The sequence below is a fragment of the Balaenoptera physalus genome (assembly GCF_965194825.1).
Source record: "Balaenoptera physalus genome assembly, chromosome: 20".
Lineage (NCBI taxonomy): Eukaryota > Metazoa > Chordata > Mammalia > Artiodactyla > Balaenopteridae > Balaenoptera > Balaenoptera physalus.
This window is the reverse complement of record NC_138901.1, coordinates 57,711,609-57,734,480: the sequence shown is the minus strand read 5'-3', so window position 1 is coordinate 57,734,480 and position 22,872 is coordinate 57,711,609. Positions and strand designations below refer to the sequence as shown.

General features: G+C 39.0%; 1 protein-coding gene and 1 long non-coding RNA gene across 7 annotated transcripts in view; one reads left to right on the top strand and one right to left on the bottom strand.

The window, feature by feature from the left end:
• LOC309650306 overlaps nt 1-22,872 on the bottom strand; it is a 394,390-nt gene that overhangs the window by 32,530 nt on the left and 338,988 nt on the right. The window lies entirely within an intron of this gene.
• Nucleotides 1-22,872, top strand: part of STX8 (syntaxin 8) — a 242,079-nt gene that overhangs the window by 128,503 nt on the left and 90,704 nt on the right. For all 6 annotated transcript variants that reach the window (XM_082441462.1, XM_082441466.1, XM_082441465.1 and 3 more), the window contains one exon: nt 15,514-15,615. In XM_082441462.1, the coding sequence (XP_082297588.1) occupies nt 15,514-15,615 (102 nt within the window). The remainder of the gene's footprint in view (nt 1-15,513; nt 15,616-22,872) is intronic.

Below are 22,872 nucleotides of genomic sequence, written 5' to 3'. Positions count from 1 at the left end.
TTCAAACAAAGCAAAACAAAACAGAACAAACAAGGCAGTCTTGGACTGTTTGATCTGCTGTCCCCCTTTTCCTTTCTGAATGTTACGAACAACATAACTCTGGAATCAGACAGATTGCAAGTCAGACCGGCTTTGCCACTTACCAGCTGCGTAACTTTGGACACGTCATTTCACCTCTTTGACCTTTGCCTCTAGGAAAACTTGCCTCATGGGGTTGTCATAAGGATGAGCAGAAATAGCACCTGCTTGTCAGGAGCCAGTGGAGACTTCGTATGTTCCTTTAATATGTTCTCACTCTTACATATAAGTAGGGATCCTAAGAAAATTGAAAAAAATAGGCCTACTGACATTCTTATGGGATCTGAGGTTTGTGTGGATATCCTTTTTGGAAACTCAGTTGGCCATCTGTGTGAATCTGTTTCTGGACTCTTTTCTGTTCCGTTGATCTTTTGTCCATTCCAAACCCTCTTGATTGCTTGAAATCAGATCGTATGACTTTTCCAGCTCTGGGTTTTTTTTTTTCCCCCAAAACATTGATTAGATGTGGCAAAACTAATAGACATCTTTGCCTTGTTCCTGATCTTAGGGGAAAGTGTTTAATGTGTCCTTTTTAAATATGACGTTAGCTATTGGCTTTTTAAAAATAAGTCTTTATTCTTTAGAACAGTTTCAGATTTACAGAAAAATTGAGAGGATAATACTAGAGGGTTCCCATGTACCCCGTGCCTAGTTTCTTACGTTAGTGTGATATATTTTTTTACTTTTAATGACCCAGTATCGATACATACTTAAGTCCATAGTTTATGCAGATTTCCTTAGTTTTTACCTGATGTCCTTCCTCTGCTCCAGGATCTTATCCAGGATACCCCATTACATTCCAGTGTCGTGTCTCTTTAGGCTTCTCTTGGCTGTGGTGGCAGTTTCTCAGACTCCTTGTTTTTTGGTGATGTTGACAGTTCTGGGGGATACTGGCCAGGTATTTTGTAAGATACTACACAGCTAGACTTTGTCTGATGTTTTCCTCATGATAAGACTGGAGTTATCAGTTATTAGGGGGAAGTCCACAGACGTCAAGTGCCGTTTTCATCATACCAGATCAAGGGTGCGTACCGTCCACATGATCTGCGACCATTCACGTTAACCTTGATCATCTGGCTGAGGTAGTGTCTGTTGGGCTTCTCCCCTGTAAAGGTACTCCCTCCCCTTCCTTTATTTCCACGCTCTGCTCCTCGGGAGGAAGTCAGTACCTGCAGCCCACACCTAAGGGGTGAAGACATATACTCCCCCCTCCTTGAAGACGGACTGGCTGCATAAACTATTGGGAATTTCTCATGGGAGATTTGTCTCTTCTCCCTCATTTATGAACTTATTCAATCAAGTGTTTTTATCAGTGTATATATCAGATATTTACACATGATAGTATAAAATTAATGGATATTTACTATGGATATATTATTTTATACTTTTGGCTACTTTATTTTGTTGCTCAAATTATTCCAGCTTTGGCCATGGGGAGCTCTGTCGGTCGGCTCCTATGCTCCTTTGACATATCCCCACTCGTGAGGTTGTTTTGTTGTTGTTTGTCTTTTAAAGCACTTCCTTAGTTTCTGGTCCTACCAGATACTTCAGGCTCCTCTTGTGTATTTCCTGCGCCAGTCCGAGAGTCATCTCTTTTCTTTTACTGGAGAATGGCCTTAAAACCAAGATCTGGGTGCCAAGTGTGCTTGTTGGTCCTGGGGTATTGCTTTTTTTTAATGCCTTCTGAGTTGACAAAGCATAGAAATGCGTGTCTGTTTACTAAGCTGTGTATATACACATATCCATATGTAACCATCTTTATATTAAGGTCATACCGATGTCTCTAACTCTCATCTGTTAACCACGTGGATTGTCCTAGCGTCCTCCTCTTGCTTATCTTTAAATTTCCAGTGCAGCAGTGAGAATTTGGCCCTTACCATCCATCATCCATTTCCGTAATTGCTCACTTCCATGTTACATGTATAAGCCCTATTGGAATTAACTCGTGCCACCAGGGAAATCCACTTCATCAACTAGAATTCAGTGCTTATATGCAGTGCTGTTGCCTTGAGTCTTACAGACTCCACTCATTCCCAGAGTAACTTACGTCAGCACCTGTTCTTTCCACCCTTTCCAGGGATGTTGTTTGGTACATTTACAGTACAGCTAGATGCTCGTATCACACTCTGTGTTCCTTCCTGGAATCCCCAGCCTCCTGAATGATTTTTTTTTCTTAATTTACATTCATTAAGGTTCACTTTTTGTGCTGTAAAGTTCTATGGGTTTTGACAAATGCATAATGTCACATATTCACCATTACAGGATCATACAGAATTTTGTACTACCCTAAAAATGCCTGCGCTTCACCTGTTCATCCCTTCCCTGTTCCTTCTAAACTACTGGCAAACACTGATCACTGTATTCTCTCTATAGTTTTGCCTCTTCCAGGATGTCATATAATTAGATTCATACAGTATATAGCCTTTTTATTCAAAGTGCAAAGAAACACGTTGATTATCTTGAAATTATTCAGTCAGAGCTGAGCACATTATCACCAGGATTCCAGTTTTCTAAAATAACGGAAAGTGTATTTTTATTGTTACATTATTAGCAAGGGTTCTGATATGGCTTAACCTTTTTTTTTTTTTTAACATCTTTATTGGAGTATAGTTGCTTTACAATGGTGTCTTAGTTTCTGCTTTATAACAAAGTGAATCAGCTATGCATACACATATATCCCCATATCTCCTCCCTCTTAGGTCTCCCTCCCACCCTCCCTATCCCACCCCTCTAGGTGGTCACAAAGCACCTAGCAGATCTCCCTGTGCTATGCGGCTGCTTCCCACTGGCTCTCTATTTTACATGTGGTAGTGTATATATGTCTATGCCACTCTCTCACTTCATCCCAGCTTACCCTTCCCCCTCCCCGTGTCCTCAAGTCCATTCACTACGTCTTCGTCTTTATTCCTGTCCTGCTGCTAGGTTCTTCAGAAGCATTTTTTTCTATTTTTTAGATTCCATATATATGTGTTAGCATACGGTATTTTTCTCTTTCTGACTTACTTCACTCTGTATGACAGTCTCTAGTTCATCCACCTCACTACAAATAACTCAACTTTGTTTCTTTTTATAGCTGAGTAATATTCCATTGTATATATGTGCCACATCTTCTTTATCCATTCATCTGTCGATGGACACTTAGGTTGCTTCCATGTCCTGGATATTGTAAATAGAGCTGCAATGAACATTGTGGTACATGGCTCTTTTTGAATTATGGTTTTCTCAGGGTATATGCCCAGTAGTGGGATTGCTAGGTCGTATGGTAGTTCTATTTTTAGTTTTTAAAGGAACCTCCATACTGTTCTCCATAGTGGCTGTACCAATTTACATTCCCACCAACAGTGCAAGAGGGTGCCCTTTTCTCCATACCCTCACCAGCATTTATTGTTTGTAGATTTTTTTATGATGGCCATTCTGACAGGTGTGAAGTGATACCTCATTGTAGTGTTGATTTGCATTTCTCTAATGATTAGTGATGTTGAGCATCCTTTCATGTGTTTGTTGGCAATCTGTATATCCTCTTTGGAAAAATGTCTATTTAGGTCTTCTGTCCATTTTTGGATTGGGTTGTTTGTTTATTTGATATTGAGCTGCTTGTATATTTTGCAGATTAACCCTCTGTCAGTTGCTTCATTTGCAAATTTTTTCTCCCATTCTGAGGGTTGTCTTTTCGTCTTGTTGATGGTTTCCCTTGCTGTGCAAAAGCTTTTAAGTTTCATTAGGTCCCATTTGTTTATTTTTGTTTTTATTTCCATTTCTCTAGGAGGTGGGTCAAAAAGGATCTTGCTGTGATTTATGTCATAGAGTGTTCTGCCTGTGTTTTCCTCTAAGAGTTTTATAGTCTCTGGCCTTACATTTAAGTCTTTAATCCATTTTGAGTTTATTTTTGTGTATGGTGTTAGGGAGTGTTCTAATTTCATTCTTTTACATGTAGCTGTCCAGTTTTCCCAGCACCACTTACCAAAGAGGCTGTCTTTTCTCCATTGTATATTCTTGCCTCCTTTATCAAAGATAAGATGACCATATGTGCGTGGGTTTATCTCTGGGCTTTCTATCCTGTTCCATTGATCTATATTTTTGTTTTTGTTCCAGTACCATACTGTCTTGATTACTGTAGCTTTGTAGTATAGTCTGAAGTCAGGGAGCCTGATTCCTCCAGCTACGTTTTTCTTTCTCAAGATTGCTTTGGCTGTTCGGGGTCTTTTGTGTTTCCATACAAATTGTGAACTATTTTGTTCTAGTTCTGTGAAAAATGCCATTGGTAGTTTGATAGGGATTGCATTGAATCTGTAGATGGCTTTGGGTAGTATAGTCATTTTCACAATGTTGATTCTTCCAATCCAAGAATATGGTATATCTCTCCATCTGTTTGTATAATCTTTAATTTCTTTCATCAGTGTCTTATAGTTTTCTGCATACAGGTCTTTTGTCTCCTTAGGTAGGTTTACTCCTAGGTATTTTATTCTTTTTGTTGCAGTGGTTAGTGGGAGTGTTTCCTTAATTTCTCTTTCAGATTTTTCATCATTAGTGTATAGGAATTCAAGAGATTTCTGTGCATTAATTTTGTATCGTGCTACTTTACCAAATTCATTGATTAGCTCTAGTAGTTTTCTGGTAGCATCTTTAGGATTCTCTATGTATAGTATCATGTCATCTGCAAACAGTGACAGCTTTACTTCTTCTTTTCCGATTTGGATTCCTTTTATTTCTTTTTCGTCTCTGATTGCTGTGGCTAAAACTTCCAAAACTTTGTTGAATAATAGTGGTGAGAGTGGACAACCTTGTCTTGTTCCTGATCTTAAGTGGAAATGGTTTCAGTTCTTCACCACTGAGAACGATGTTGGCTGTGAGTTTGTCATATTATGACCTTTATTATGTTGAGGTAAGTTCCCTCTATGTCTGCTTTCTGGAGGGTTTTTATCATAAATTGGTGTTGAATTTTGTTGATAGTTTTTCTGCATTTATTGAGATGGTCATATGGTTTTTCTCCTTCAATTTGTTAATATGGTTTATCACATTGATTGATTTGCGTATATTGAAGAATCCTTGCATTCCTGGGATAAACACCACTTGATCATGGTGTATGATCCTTTTAATGTGCTGCTGGATTCTGTTTGCTAGTATTTTGTTGAGGATTTTTGCATCTGTGTTCCTCAGTGATATATTGGCCTGTAGTTTTCTTTCTTTGTGACATCTTTGTGTGGTTTTGGTATCAGGGTGATGGTGGCCTCGTAGAATGAGTTGGGGAGTGTTCCTCCCTCTGTTATATTTTGGAAGTGTTTGAGAAGGATAGGTGTTAGCTCTTCTCTGAATGTTTGATAGAATTCACCTGTGAAGCCATCTGGTCCTGGGCTTTTGTTTGTTGGAAGATTTTTAATCACAATCTCAATTTCAGTGCTTGTGATTGGTCTGTTCATACTTTCTATTTCTTCCTGGTTCAGTCTCGGCAGGTTGTGCTTTTCTAAGAATTTGTCTGTTTCTTCCAGATAGTCCATTTTATTGACATATAGTTGCTTGTAGTAATCTCTCATGATCCTTTGTATTTCTGCAGTGTCAGTTGTTACTTCTCCTTTTTCATTTCTAATTTTACTGATTTGAGTCTTCTCCCTTTTTTTCTTGATGAGTCTGGCTAATGGTTTATCAATTTTGTTTATCTTCTCAAAGAACCAACTTTTAGTTTTATTGATCTTTGCCATAGTTTCCTTCATTTCTTTTTCATTTATTTGTGATCTGATCTTTATGATTTCTTTCCTTCTGCTAACTTTGGGGTTTTTTTGTTCTTCTTTCTCTAATTGCTTTAGGTTTAAGGTTAGGTTGTTTGAGATGTTTCTTGTTTCTTGAGGTAGGATTGTATTGCTATGGAATTCCCTCTTAGAACTGCTTTTGCTGCATCTCATAGGTTTTGGGTTGCCATGTTTTCATTGTCATTTGTTTCTAGGTATTTTTTGATTTCTTCAGTGGTATCTTGGTTATTTAGTAGTGTATTGTTTAGCTTCCATGTGTTTGTATTTTTTACAGATGCTTTCTTGTAATTGATATGTAGTCTCATAGCATTGTGGTCAGAAAAGATACTTGATACTTTTTTCTTTTCCCCTACCCAGGTACATGGGGAGTTTCTTGCCTTTTGGGAAGTCTGAGGTCTTCTGCCACTGTTCAGTAGGTGTTCTATAGGAGTTGTTCCACATGTAGATGTATATCTGATGTATTTGTGGGGAGGAAGGTTATCTCCACGTCTTACTCCTCTGCCATCTTGAAGGTCTCCTCCTTAACATTTTTTTTAAGTAGATGTTTTTCTTGAAGGGCTAGGAAAACTGGTGAGGTCAATATTTTTATGCCCGTTGTAGAGCTGTTTAATGAGTAACTGAAGGTAAGAAATGTTATGCTTTTAGCATTCTATATTCAAAGTAAGACTGATGGTGCCTTCTCTGAGCTCTGCGGGACTTTTTTTTTTAATGACTTTTAAAATTTTGTCTCACTCTACTATTGATAATCCAGAAAATCCTTTTGATTTTTAAATATTGTCGGGCTGACCACTGTATTGTGTCTTGCCATGCAATTCTAACCCACATTTGTATTTGTAATTTTCTTAGTAATCCTTGGCTGATGAGAAAAGAAGGTGTACTTAATATGTAATGATATGTTTGCTTGCAAGAGAAGGCCAAAGGCTGTCACTGTGCACTGTCTAAAAGATGTCTCCACAATTGGAATAAAGAATAGCAGGAAAACCCCAAAGGTCCCATACTTTAGTCTGTATCATATTCATGTTTCAAGCAGCAATTTACTACTTAGAAAACAGGCTGTCTCTGTCAGCATGAAATTATTGTTATTAAACAGAATTTTAGTTTTTAATATGAATATATATTTTTAGAACTATGGAATAAAGAGATATAAACATAAATTATATATACCACCATTGATGTTTATTTAATTAAATAATTTAAATAGAATAACATATTAATACTGTGGGGTATAGAAGAATTGTTTTTCACTTTATAATGAACTAGATACAACTCAAGATTAAAGAACAGTGATTTAGCACCTAGCAAGTTTTCAGTAAATATTAGTAGTTAGTGTTTTGGTTTTACATTATAGAGTTTTCAGTAACACACTAGGGTCCTCTTACCATCTTCCTTTCCCCACACTTCAGCTTCATTCAGTCCTGCAACTCAGGCAAATTGCCCACTTCTCTCCCCCACCCAGAGCGGCTCTCAGCACAGTCTGCGGCAATGGCCCGATTACCAGTCCATAGACATGGTATATGCCACCCTCTTTTCTGCAGCACCGCCCTCTAGGACAGCATTCTCTTCTGCTTTTTTAGCCTCCTCCTTTGTTTCTAGTTTTTGTTCCTCTTGTTCTTTAAACACTAGCATTCTCTGATGTTCTTCCTTTACCCATACCTCTCTTTGTTCATGATATCTTTTTTAATTTGAATTTTTAAATTAACATACAGAAAAATCGACTGTGTGTTTGTGTAGTGCTGTGAATTTTAACACATGTATAGATTTGTGTAACCACTACCACAGACAGGACACAGAACAGTTCCATCACCCCTTGTACTGTTCCTTTGCCGTTGTTCCCTCCCCCATCCCTAACCCTTGGTGATCACCAACTGGCTTGTTCTCCATCAGTATAGTTTTGTCTTTTGGAGACTATCATATAAGTGGAATCACACATATGAACTTTTGTAGTATTCCATTTTAATTTTTCTATTGTGCTTTTTGCTATATATCTTTGTACAGATTGTATTTGTGGTTACTAGGGATGACAATATATATACTTAACATTCTACAGTCTGCTTAGAATCAATATTTTATCATGTCTAGTAGGATATAGTAACCATACCACCATATAGGTCCCTTTACCATTCCCTCCCGTAAGTATGGTGTATGATACTTATGTTCATTGAAAACCAGATGTTGTAAGTTTTGCTTTCAACTGTCAAATAATTAAAGAACTTAATTGGAGAAGGATCTATTATATTTACCCAAATGTTTATCATTCTGTTGCTCTTCATTTCTGATGTACCAGATTTTCTGCTGGTGTGATTTCCTTTCTGTCTGAAAAATTGCCTTCAGCAGTTTTTTTGTGTGGTGACTGTGAATTCTCTTAGCACTTCATCTGAGAATGCCTTTCTTTCACCTTGATTCCCAAAAGATATTTTTGCTGGATATAAACTTCTGTGTTGACAGTTTTCTTTCAGCATTTTAAAAATGTTGTTATACATTCTTCTGGCCTCCATGATTTCTGGTGAGAAATCCACAGTCTTTCAAATCTTTGTTTTCCTAGAAGTAATATGTCATTTTGGGGGGTGGTTTTCAAGATTTTTTCCTTTGTTTTTAGTGTTCAACGGTTTGGGTTTGATGTGTCCAGACATGGATTTCTCTGTGTTTATCTTTTTGGGGGTTTTCTGAGCTTCTTGAATGTATAGGTTTATGTTTTTTGTCAAACTTAAGAATTTCAGCCATATTTCTTCAAATATTTTTGTGCCCCACGCTCTTTTCCTCTCCTTCTGGGACTCTGATGACATCAATGTTTGACCTTTGGCCATTGTCCCGTAGGTCCCTTAGGCTATGGTCATCCCCCTGCCTTTTCTCCTCATTGTTCAGATTTGATCATTTCCATTGACCTGTCTTCCAGTTCACTGCCTCTTTCCTCTGTCATCTCCATTCTGCTATTGAGCCCATCCAGTGAGTTTTTCTAATTTTGATTCTTGTAGTTTTCAGTTTCACAATTCACATTTGGTTCTTCTCTATATTTTCTGCTTTTTTTAAAAAAATTTTTTTTCTGAAACTTTTGTTTCAAGAGTGTTCACTTTTACTTGTTGGGGCATTTATATTATAGCTGCTTTAAAGTCTTTGTCAGATAATTCCAACAGCTGTGTCATTTCAGCATTGGCATCTGCTGATTGTCTTTTCTGATGCATCTTGAGGTTTTCTGGTACTTCGTATACTGAGTAATTTTGGATTTGATCTTGATTATTATGAGACTCGGGTTCTGGTTTAAGAGGAAAATTTATTATTTACTTGGCCACTGTTTCTCCTTTTGTTTTCCTGGATGTTTATCCCTGTCTCTTATTTTTTTTCCTTCCATAGTTTGTCCTCTGTAACCTCTTTCTGAGACTTCTGGGAGATTATTCCAGTTTGTTTTCTAACTAAATCTTTTATTTAGATTACAATCTGTTTAACTGCCTTCACTGTGGTTTTTAATTTGACAAGTGTGTTTCTACCTGGAGCACTGTTTCTAGTAACTTAGGTTGGTCCCTCATTGTGGCTCTCTGTTCTGTTGTATTGATTTAGTGTCCGCTTGAATCTTGTTTTAAAAACAGAAACCAGTTTCTCAAGTTTTGTGCTTTTCTGGAAGGAATTGTGTTTTCTAGGGCAAAAGGGGTGAGGGAGGGGGAGCAGATGCTCCCTCTTTATTTACACTGTTGGCTGTTTGCTCATCTTCACACACACATGTCATTGTCTGTTGTTAGAAGTTGGGAAGGGTTCTAATTCAGCATAGGCCTCTGTTACACACATTTCAGCCTGGATGAAGGAAAACTGAAAGGCTGTGGGGAGGAAGAAGGAAAGGAGCCTGTGCTTTCTGCCCAGCCTGGCCCACCCGTTCCTGCTTAAAATGGGAGCAGGTATGGCCAAGGGGCTTTCTTCTAGGCCTCCGAAGCGTGAGTGCTCCCAGAGGCTCTGCTTGGGTGTGCGGGGACTTCCCGCCAGCTGCCCTGCCATAGGGTGCCTTGGCCAACGTGTTACTTTTCCTTTGCTGAGTCACAGATTGGTCTTTCCTTCTGTTCCTGGTTTCCTAGTGTACAGAAAAGTGTATTATTAGAGGTTATCACCCACCCCATGTTTAGTTTCCATTGTAGGGAATAAAGGGAGTTAAACTAATGCCCTCAAGAAAAGCTCTTTATTCACTGTTTGGTTTTTTAAATGCTTGTCTTCAAATGTCATTAGCAATATAAGTGAAAGGCATAACAACATAATGACTTTGCAAGTGCCAGCATCCATTATGAGTGCAAAAGGCACCAAATTTATCTGAAAATATGCAGCACACTCTCTGCCCTTATATAGATTTTACTGAGACTGTAACTGAGCCTAGAAGAAAATTAAATATATTTTGGATCCAGCTATGTTGGCACTGTATAATATTTCTCACCGCTTTTTGATGAGAAAATACTTTCTATTGTCCATTTTTTTCCTTTCTGTGGTGGAACGGCACTTGGTATCTCGAATTAACACGTGATAGAAACATAAGTTCCTTCTCGAAACCAAGTGCAAATACTTACCAGGAACAAAATACCAGTTGCTCTTTGGAGGCTGTACTTTCAGGGATCTGAAAGAGTCAGCTGGTTATTTCTTAACCTGTATTCTGAAACCTGTGTTTAATTTCCTGGTAACAGACTGTGGTTGGGGAAATTCCCCCCTTAGAAGCTACTAGGCGGCTGCAAGGTGGGAATTCCCCCAGGCTCCCTGCCCTTGGAAATCGCCTTCTGAGGTCATATTGACGAGTGAATTTGATCAAACCAACCAACAGTGGCAGTGCAAACCTTTTAAAAACTGACTTGGCAGTATGTTTCAAAGTCCATGTGGCAGTCAAAATCACGCTTAATTAAGAAAACGATAGAAAAGAAGGAAGATGATAATGGAGGAAAGAATTCATTGACTCATTATGTGGAAATATAGAAGCATTCTACATATCCCATAATGGGCTATTTTTAATGAATGTTTATTTTAATGGAATGAATATTTTGTAACCATTAGAAATTAAAACTGTGAAGACTGTAACAACATGAAAGCGTACAAATGATATGTTAACGGGGCAAAAGGCTCGTATATTGCAATTATATAAAAATACATATGTTTATGTCAAATCTTAGAAGGGAACCCATAGAAGTGATTACTGGGGTGTGTGGATAATCTTATACTTTTCCCCCTCTCATTTATAAACTGCTAGTAAATGATTTTTATTACCTAAAAATAGAGGGTTTTTTGGTTTTTGTTTTTTGTTTTTTTAAAGCAAACAAACTAGTAATCAGATGAGGTTTACCAACCAAAATGAAAAACTTTGTGTTTGGTCTGAGATTAAAACATTAACCCCTTCAGTGTTGACTACTGATTTTTGCTTAGCTAATCTTCTACCAATTTTGTATTTACCTCTGTTATGAATATTTACAAATTTAACGAGAACTCTATCCAGAAACCCAGTTAACAAATAACAGCTGACATATTGTATTTAGTATCTGACAAGGAGTATTTTGCACTTGACTTTCTTATAGTGCTAGAAGCTTATTAAGTCTGAATTTTATATTACATGTTGTGACATTAAAACATATCATGTAATACCAACTGTAATCATTTGCATGAGAACAATGGACCAAGCAACTCTAGGAAGCATAGTTGTTACTATGGAATATCCTGATAGGACATGAGGAATGGAACTTAAAAATACTGACTTTTATATATGCTACTCTGTCTAAACTCTGTGTTCTGTGCTGACTGGACAGAACCTGAAACGATGGATCCAAGTTCTCGCGTCACATTTTAGGATGAATACAGTGTCCAGTGCATCAAGATGTCACAAGATCTAGAAATCGCTTCCTCTGACGATCTGTTAATGTTCAGAGCTGAGTGTCTGTAGCTGAGAAGACAAGACTAAGGAGTTACATGAGGAGAATTGTCTTCTGGAAGGAAGGAATACTGGAATTGTGTTGTTCTAGAAATAGAAGGTGAAAGTTAAAAGCAGGCAGATTTTCAGCTCAAAATATAGAAACTTATAATTACAGTCACCTTCCAGCTCAGACATGGAATTGATTTTCTCACGAGCTTCCCTGTTACTGGCACGGGGTGGGGTGGGGAGCTGGGTGGGAGGGGGATTGTTAAGGGGGAGGAGCTACAAGATGATCCCCTGACTTCTTGCAGCTGGAAAATGTTGTTATTCTAAGTCATTTGCTTTGTCTTTCCAGCAGGTCTCCCTGCCTGCCCGCCCACCTGCCTGCCTGCCTTCCTCCCTCCCTCCCTTTTTTCTTCCTTTCTGGAAAATCCTAGAAGTATCATGATATTGTAAACTTCAATTTTTTTTTCTAATTTATATATATATTTATTTTTTTCAAACAACTTTTTATTGCAGTATAGTTGATTTACAGTGTTGTTAGTTTCAAGTGATTAGCAAAGTGATTCAGTTTTTTTATATATATATATATATATATATATTTTTTTTTTTCAGATTCTTTTCCACTGTAGGTTATTACAAGATATTCAGTATAGTTCCCTGTGCCATGCAATAGGTCCTTGTTGTTTCTGCTTTACATTTTTAATTGAGGTATAATTTACATACAACAAAGTGTACAGACCTTAGTGTTCAGTTCCATGCATTTTGACAGCTGCATACGTTTGTGAGAATATTTAGAACATTTCCATCGTCCCAGAAAATGCCCTCATCTCCCTTTCCAGTCAGTCCCCTCCATCCCCACCCCAGAGGCAACTGCTTTCTGATTTCTGTCTAGTAGATTAGGTTTGTCCTCATACTTTATATAAATGGAATTATTAAGTATATATTACTTATTTTCGCCAACAAAATGCTTTTGAGATTTATTTTTTATTATTTAGCCAACAAAGTAACAGTTGTTACAGTTATAAAAAGCTCTTTGTTTTTATTACTGAATAGTACAGATACCACAGTTTGCTTATCCATCCCCCTACTGATGGATATTAGGTGGTTCCTAGTTTGGGGTTCTCATGAGTATTGCTGTTGGGTATATTTTTGTACAGGTCTTTTTGAGAAACATGTTCCTATTCCTGTTTGGTAAATTCCTAAGTGTGAAATTTCTGGGTCATAGAGTAGATATATGCTTAGCTGGAGTAGAACAGACAAATACTTCTTCAGTTAACTTTGTGCCAAATCATCCCCAACAATTAGTATTGTCAGTCTATTTTTTTTTATTATAAATTTATTTATTTATTTATTTATATTTGGCTGCGTTGGGTCTTTGTTGCTACTCACGGGCTTTCTCTAGTTGTGGCGAGTGGGGGCTACTGATTGCTGTGCGCGGTGGTTAAGAATCCGCCTGCCAATGCATCCGGGAAGATCCCACATGCTGCGGAGAACTAAGCCCATGCACCACAACTACTGAGCCTATGTGCCACAATTACTGAGCCCGTGTGCTGCAACTATTGAGACCCGCGCACCTAGAGCCCGTGCTCCGCAACAAGAGAAGCCACCACAATGAGAAGCCTGCGCACCACAACGAAGAGTGCCGCCGCTCGCTGCAACTGGAGAAAGCCCGTGCATAGCAGTGAAGACCCAACACAGCCAAAAAAAAAAAAAAAAAAAAACAAAGATTTCCATCTTGGGCAAGCAAAAATGAATGGTGGTGCCATTAACTGAGGCAGCGAAGTTAGGGGAAGTTTTAGAGACCTTGAGAGTCAGATATTTGTAGGAATTTCAAGGTAGAGATAAGTAGTAAGCAGTTGGCTATATGAGTCAAGGATTTTTGGAGAGCTATGTAGAACAGAAAATTTTCCTTTTTTTTAAATTTAAAAATATTTAAAAATTTAATATTTTAAATATTTAATATTTTAAAAATTAAATTATTGAATTTAAATATTTTTAATTTAAATATTAAAATCAAAATTTTAAATTTTAAACTAAAATAGAGTAGAAATATACAGAACTCTGGGGATCACCAACATTTAAGAGGAAGAGGAGACTAGACAGAGCTTACAGATAAGTGAAAGGGAAACTGGGAGAGTATGTCATTGAATACAAGGAAATAGTTATGAATGGATCGTTAAATAATAGTGAAATATTTTCTAGGCAGGTGTTGTGCAGATAATATTGGGCAAATTTGGCTTAGATCCACTTTTCTAAGAAGCAGCAAATTATTCAGTGCTTTGAAATTATTCAATGCTTTTATCTTTTACACTCCATTCATTCATGGCCTTTATCTTTTAGTATTTATCTAGCTGTATATTAGGCACTCTCCTAGGGATAGGAGATACAGAGATGAATAAAAGTTAGTGTCTGTCATACTCTTTCTGTGAAAGAAAGGCATGCAAACAGATAATTAAATACAAAAAAAAAAGGGTCTCTGAGTAAAAAGATTGTAGGAGGTGCTGTAGGAGCTGGAAGAAAGACCTCCCAGCTCTCCTGTGCCTTTCACATGCTGCTCTTCTTGTATGAGTCGCACTATTCCTGAGTCTTCACCCACATACATGGCCGTCAAAACTGAGCTCAAACAACTTTCTGAAAGCTTTCTTTGACTTCCTTGTGGGTTTTATTTCATTCTTTAAGAAAAATGGTAACGTATTGGACGACCTATCTCTAAAGCAATCACTAAAAAAGAGGGAGAGAGGGAAGGAGGGAGGAAAGAGAACCAAAATTGAAAAAAAATAGTATATAGAGCTCATTATAAGAAATTCAGATAATACGGATAATACAAGGAAGCTCACCCAGGATCACACCACCTAGAAATAGTCATTATTAACATTAGGTTAACATTGTCTGGATATATCCTTACAGGTTCGTATGTATAAAAGGAGGGATAGAAATAATTTTACATAATTAAGGACATATTATATATGCTATTTTAATATTAAGTGCTTAATTTCACTTTTAAAAGATAAACTTCACATGAAGAATTCTCTCCAAGAGGTAGTAATTGCTAAAAGATCCATTTAAGGTTAACAAAAAAATAACATAAAACGTTGAAGCTTTGGTGATTTTTACAAAGCTGTAAGTCTCTGTATGTTTTACTTTCCAACAGCTTGATGTGATTCTGCTGTGAGTGATGAAGAAATTAACATCTTAGCTGCTGCTTACCTTTCTTGCCACCGCCCCCCAACTGCTTCCTGATTTTCACCTATAATTCCATTGTCACTGTTTATTATGTTTGTCTACTTTTCTGTAACCTAATCCATATATTTGTTTGTTCTCAGCTCAGTATTTAAATGGATTTAGTTCTCACCGTCATCTCTTATGTCATGGCCTCTGGCTTCTCCAGCCCAGAGTTCTGTATTTTTATTCACCTCTTGGTTGGCTAGATTTCATCATCAAGTAGTTTTCTTAAGAAGGATCCCAGTGGTCCCTGAAGTCCTCTACACCGTCTGTCTGTCGTCTTTATACTCCAGTGACAACTTGGCTGGGCATAAATTTGTTGGGTCATGCTTTCTTTCCCCTGAACTTTTGACATTTCTCCTCTGTCTCCTGGAATTGTGTTGAACTCGTTTTTTTCTTTACTACTCCTTCCCTCCCGACCCCACCCCCAACCTTTAATGAATCAGAATTGCAGTTTTCAGAGAACATACATGAGTTCTTTAAAACCTTCTCACTCACTGCAGTTGAGAGAATTATTACTAGGAAGGACCACCACAGCTATGAGACTCTGATGTGAGCCAAGGTATTTTTGGAGTATTAACCATGCATCTTTGTTTTCCTTTATAGAGATAATTGATGACCTTGCCAACCTGGTGGAGAATACCGATGAGAAACTTCGCACCGAAACCAGGCGTGTGAATCTGGTGGACAGGAAGTCCACATCTTGTGGTAAGAGATGGCTGTAGTTACAGCTCTGCCTCTCTAATCATTTGCGGATAAGCTTCCCACGTTGGTCTAATTTTACCGCAGGGATTTGGTTGCTCTTCTAGTGCAGGCAGTTTCATGTGATGAAGCATTGAAATTGCTAGAAGATCCCTAAATCTTGTTAAAATGAAATGTTATGAGGGCAGGGGAAGTATAATGCATTGTTAATTTTTTTAAAATATAAAGTAAGAAACCTTCCTGTATGCTTACCGAGAATAATAGTTTGGGAAATTGTATGACATCATGCAGACTGGTGGTGGCAGATCTCATGGGTTTTAAAGGCGATCTTGCTTGTTTTGTGCCTTTTTTAGTCACAGGCTTCATTGTTGAAGCTTGAGCCATAGAGCAGTTAAGAGCACAGCTTCTAAAGTCCAAATGAGTTTATATCCTGTTACTTAGTGAAGTTATCATTTCTTAATACCTTGTACGTAAAATGAGGAAACACAGGCCAAAATAAGAATCACTGGGAATGGCTCTTAAAGTGCTGATTCCCTGGCCCTCCCGTCGAGATTCTGACTGAGTAGGGCTAGGTTGGGGTTCAGGAGTGTTCATCATTTAACAAGCGCACCAGGCAATCCCGATGTGGGTCCTTGCTCTTCAGCAGAAGTTCTGATGCACGTGTTTGTGGGGTTTCAGTGATCTATTGCTTGTGCGCAGTGCCTTGCCCACAGGTAAGTGACAATGAAAGGTGGTGACACTAGCAGTAATCACAGTCATGGTTATTTGATGCTTCATCTCACAAAGATGCACCAAGTTTATAAGGCTAATAACTTTGTTATAAATAGAAGTGCGGTAGCACTAAAAAAAAAACTAATGATCTGAGCACATGCTTTGCCTGACTGTTAGCCCTTTCAGTATGAAAAATATACTGGATCCCTCCAATCTATCCAGTTTTAGAACAAGGATCTCTATGCGAGGGTCATCTGGGATGCACAGCTTTGAGAAGTGTTACCTTCCTTGCCTGTGTGTGTGGTTAAACAGAAATCTAGAACAACACGGTGATGGAGGACCGGGCAAATATGGACTCTGGAATCTCAGAGGAAGTGGAACTTGGAGGCCCCCACCTGCTTCCCTTTTATGACCTGTCTGCTCCCCGTAACCTGGCAGGTCTCATCCACCAGATACCAAGCCATTCTGTGCTGCTGCGCCTGTAGGCATGTGCTTCTTTCTACTTCCTGCGCAAAGCAAAGCCTCCTTGATTTTGCTTTACCAGCCTTCTCATAACTTCTGACCATAGGGATGTTGTTCTTTGCACCAGATCCTGAAACTTTGGCGACAGAGATAGATGGGTTCACTCCCACCTCCATCTGTTATTATCTTCTATTCTTACATAAACTTAATCTTTCTGAACTTTAGTTTCCTCGGCTGTAAAAAAAAAAAAAAAAAAAAAAAAAAAAGATGACCTGTTTATCAAAATGAAATTGTATAAAATATGTAAAGTGTCCAACACTCGCTGTCGTCCCTGAATTTCCATATTTTATGCAGAGAGGCGCTAGAGCGTGATAGTTAAGAGCATGGGCCCCAGAGCCTGGGCTCAAATCCCAGCTCTACTATTCACTGGCTGTGTGACCTTGGGAAAACCCACTCCCCTTTGCCTCGATTTTCCCATCTCTTAAATGGGAATAATGTACATACCTGAGAGGGTTGTTGTAAGGAATAAATGAGTTAATGTAGGTAAAGATATAGATGATATAGAGGTAGGTAGGTATGTAGATAGATAGATAGGGATATACAGCACTTAGAACAGTTCTTGGCACATGACAAGCAGTGAGCAAGTATTAGCCATTATCTTTATATGTTGAAAGTAGGAAGAATCTTCCAATTAAGAGACAACTTTCCTGAGGTCTTTTTGATGCACTAAGCAATCATGCACTAAGCAAGTAAGATTTTGTATTTGCAACACAGAGGCCCTCACCACATGCCATTCATGATGTCATAATGAAGAATATTGCTTCTACTGTTGCCAGTTTTTTATTTTGTAGTTTTACCTGGTGTTGCTCTTTATAGCCATAAATGTCCATAAAATCTTCTGAGCTGAGCTGTTTAATTTTTGTTTGAAAACAGGAGAAATTTAGAGATGCCCAGAATTACTAAAATGCATGTTTTTTAAACATGTATTGGTATCTTAAAATGTGTTAAGTGTGAATTGATCTCATGCCCCCTTTATATTTACTTATAAGTATATATATTATCTGTATTAGAATTATATGTAGCGATTCAGAAGGGGGAGGTACAACAGTACAACAGATGCTGAAAGAAGAAATTTCTCCAATTTTTTTCAACGGGAATACTTTAGAGAGAATTCTTTGTCTTATCCCTTCAATTTTTCCCCTAATATTTATTTAGCAGTTCTTTTGATAGTACAGCAACACCACATAACTATCCTTATATCATTTCTGGTGCCTGATAACGTTAAAGAAAAATGTTTTGCATTTGTATTTGTTCAAGGGACCTTTGCAATTATGTATGTGTTTGTTGACAAGCAGTGCTAGTTTTGCATATTGATGGAGGTTCAGCATGTGGCTCCAAAGGTCTAGGGAGGTTAGACTTGTATTCATGACCCCCAGCAATTAACTTCTAAGTCTTCCCCTGATCAGCATTAAGCCTTGGAACACAGGGTATATTGTGCAATTTACTGATTAGGTCTAGCAGCCCTTAGCAACATTAGCCTGACCTTTTAAAAAAAAAAAATGTGTTTTTATTTTGGTAAAGTATACCTAACATAAACTTTACCATTGTAACTCTTTTTAAGCATGCAGTTCAGTGGTGGTAAGTACATTTACATTGTTGTGCATTTACCACCATCATCCATGTATCTCCAGAACTTTTTCATCTTCCCAAACTGCAAGTCTGCACCCGTTAAACACTAACTCCCCATTCGTCGCCCAGCAGCCCCTGTCAGCCACCACTCTGCTTCCTGTCTCTACAAATGTGACTACTCTAGGTGCCTCATATAAGTGGGACCATACAGTATTTGTCCTTTTGTATCTGGCTTATTTCACTTAGCATAATGTCTTCAATATTCCTCTTCGTTGTACCATGTGTCAGGAATTTCCTTCCTTTTATAGGCTGAATAATATTCCATTGCTATGTTTATGCCATGTTTTGTTTATCCATTTATCTGGCAGTGGATTCTTGGGTTGTTTCCACCTTTGGGCTGTTGTGAATTATGCTGCTATGCACATGGGTGTACAATATCAGTTCCTGTCCCTGCTTTTTTGTGTACATACCCAGAAATGGAATTGCTGAATCAAATTGTAACTCAGTTTTAAATTTCGTGGGGTAACTACAATACTGACCTGACCTTTTGTTTTGCTTTCAGCCTTTAAACTCTTAGGTACTTTCTAGTAGTTTCTTTTTTTTAATCTAATAAAGCCCACTTGCAGGCAGGAGTCGGGCTTCTGCAGCCTGAGAGGGGTAGGCAAGTGGAGTTGGAAGGTAAGGTCCTGGGCCACCCTAGTTGGGAAGTGTAATAGGAGACCCTTTTCCCATTAAAGTGGGGCCCAAAAGAGCTATACCCTTGGGATAAAAGTGAACCAGAACTAAATTGTCCTTGGGGATTGTGGAGAAGGCAGCCTTGGCACTGAACAGATTAGAAGAAGAAAAAGAAAGGAAAAACTATCGTTCCTGACAAGTTGTGGTCACAGAAAGGCTCTCCTGTGCATTTGTATCCTGGGTAGCTGTATTTACCTGTGGTAGCTCAAGGTGCCTGGCAGAAATAATGAAATACCTCTCTGGAGAAGAGCATGTTTTATCCTTGGTCTCTAGGAATCAACCAAAAATAAAATTTTCAAGGCAATGACCAGCACATACTCAAAGATAACCTAGCATATTGGGAAACCACACAACATGAGCAAGGATCAGCAACAGACCACAGAAACCAGTCTGCGTAGACTTGCAGTGTTAGAATTATCAGGTGTAGATTATAAAATCAATTATGATTATACTTAAAGAAGGACATGACAGGTTTGAAAGTATCTTCAGAGAATAGGAACTATAAAGAACAACATAGAAAATTTGAAACGGGATCAAACAGAATTTCTAGAAATAAAAGGTAACTGAAATTCAAGTCTCAGTGGACATATTTGGTACCAGCAGGAGAGAAACTCAACCAGAGGACAGATAAGAAAAAAATAAACCATATTCCCTTTCCATAAATGCTAACATTTACAAAAGGATGTCCAAACGCCATGGAAGTTAAATTATGGTCTGGGGACAAAGGCTTGGTCCAAGAGTCTCATGACATAGCAAAGAGTTAATCACTTGCTCTTCCCTAGTGCAAGGCCAGGTTGATCATTGATATGTAAACACATACACATAGTACATGATACTGCAAGCAGGGTATGTTTTAACTATTTGGGGGGTGGGAATTAAGCAATTCACTCAGGGTAACTCGGTTACTGTTAACTCCATGACTGTTTAACTAAGAGAACTTGAGTAAGCTGAGAATAGCAGCAGCACATCATCGTTTTACTTAAGGGAGTGCAAAAATAGGCTGTGAACCGTGAAATGGTCTTTTGTTTTCCTTCCGCCACCATATCGTCCTCGCCCATCTGATATATCAGTCATAGATGCTTTCCCAGTGAGGAAATTTCTCGTTAAAAGGACAGACCCAATTGCAAGGGGGCCACACAGAACGGCCCGATGATGAATTTGTTTGTTCAGTTGTTAACAAAGGATTCAAGCACCTCTTTGTGAACCTTTCACTCGGAAGCCTGGGCTTTAAAAATTTTTTACTGGGATCTTTGGGTGGTTTTTCCTCCCTTTTCTTCTCCTGCCCCCACCCCAATAATAGCATCAAGTAGAAAACAGTATTATTGTGTCTCTCCAGCTTCTAAACGCACACTAGACTGATATTTTCCATTGGCACCTATATGTACTTTCAGATCTGTTATTTGTGTTAAGGACATCCACATAAAAGCAGGATCTTTGTAATTGCAGTTTAAATATTCATTGTGCCTCGTCCTCATTAGAATTCAAAATAGAGCCTCGTCTGAGTCTGAGGGACTCAGCCGATTGTGAAAGGCCAGACTAAGGGCTCTGAATGACTCGGGTTGAGGGGCAGGGCTGCTTCTCAGTATATTGACTATTACGGAATGTTGTCGAAGCACAGTGACTGTGGTTTTAGCAGCGTCTCAGTGACGTTGTTAGAAATCAGCCCAACCGACGTTGCCTTGACACGATCTCTATCTGGAACCATTGGATTTGCCTTTCACTCCTTGGAATGGGGTCATCTTAAGGAAGTGGAAGAGTTCAGTGGTTGAGAAAGGACAGCGCGGCATGGGCGTGGAGCCAGGCAAAGGGGGGGGGTCACAATCTGGGCTCAGCCACTTACACCCTGGGTGACTTGGAGAGCTGCTTGCCCTCTCTGTGGCTCAAAATGGCCATACCATGGCTCTTCTGCAGACTGCATGAGAACAATCTGGGTGGTATCGTGACTGTGCTGTACTAGTGAGTCCTCAGTAAATGCCAGCCGATGTTAAAATGTGGCTTTAAATTGGTCGTCGAGAGCCACCTTAATAAATAAGACTCAGAGGCTCTTACCTCGCTTTGAAGCCAGCTTAGAAAAGGTCTTTAAGGAGAATAGTGATGATTTGAGTAAGTTATGCAGGAATATTACGGAGCTAGGAGGTTTGCACCCTCATTGAATCAGAAGTGGAGTCGATTTTTTTTTTTTTCCAAATAAACTGAAATTTATTAATCTTGTGGCTGAAGCCATTACCAGTCATGAAATTAGTCAAAGCCACCTCTAGTGCATATGCGGGATGGTGGTGAGGCTGCCTTACTTTTGTATTGCACAAAACCACTTTTTCTTATGTTAGCTGTTTTGAACTGAACACAAAATAGGTAAGAAACTGAATTCCAAGTTGTCTAGCTTATTTAACTGACCTTAGAGACAACTTAATCTCTCAAGGAATTGTTTTCAAAACCTTACCACAAACACAATTAATCTGGAGCAAGAGAATAACTCTGCGAGTTCTTTTATTTATCTTACTGTTTATCAAGAATATTCTTAGCTATTGTTTCCTTCCTTCTTTCTCTTACCCTTTTTTTTTTTTCTTTTTAATGCTCTCTGTATTTTTTTTTTAAGTATTTTATTTATTTATTTACGGCTGTGTTGGGTCTTCGTTTCTGTGCGAGGGCTTTCTCTAGTTGTGGCAAGTGGGGGCCACTCTTCATCGCGGTGCGCGGGCCTCTCACTATCGCGGCCTCTCTTGTTGTGGAGCACAGGCTCCAGACGCGCAGGCTCAGTAGTTGTGGCTCACGGGCCCAGTTGCTCCGCGGCATGTGGGATCTTCCCAGACCAGGGCTCGAACCTGTGTCCCCTGCATTGGCAGGCAGATTCTCAACCACTGCGCCACCAGGGAAGCCCACTCTTACCCTTCTTCATTGAGATAAGCTAGTTGAATTCCTCAGCCCCCTTATTCTTTACCTACGTGTGTGCCTGACTCTGTACCCCCGTGTCACCTTTCATTCGGTCTCTGGAGAAACGCCCGGTCCTTCACTAATGTGTATCTGCCTCCAAAGCCCTGTGATCCTTAACCTTACTGCCGCCTTTCCCATTCATTCATTCATTCATTCTTTTCTCCCTCCATGCCAACACAGTTACTGGGCTTGGATTTTAGAAGCAGGTCTCCCAAGAATTTTATGCTCTATGGTTTCACTACCTGGTATCTATTATCTCCATAATGGAGAAAAGTCATGTCTCTAAAATCTATAGCAGGTATGTCTTGGGAGGGAAACAGTTTTAGATCAACTGAAAAAAGCATTTTTACAAAATAAGGGAGCCCTAAAGAGAGGGACTCATCTTATTTATCTTGGTAATACTGGAAGCCAGGTAGATGTTAGCTGCATTCAGACACCAAATTCACGAGATGGGAGCAACGGCTTATATAAATATGATCAACGTTACAATCACGCGCATTTACTCTGTGTGCCAGGCACCGGGCTCGGTACTGGAGCTGAAAGGTACCTGGGGCACACAATTCCTGCCCTCGGGGAACTTGGAGCGTTGGAGGGGGACACACACTGTAAATCACTGATGACTGCAGTAGCGCAGGCAGAAAAGGCTGTCAATCAGCCTAGGGGCCCAGAGGTTTCCAGGAGGACACGACACAGGAGCAGACGTCTGAAGGATGAGTAGGAGAAGCTTCTTCTGGGTCCGGTCAAGTGACAAACCAAAATAAGCAGGATGTGTACACTGTGATGCCATTTAAAGGA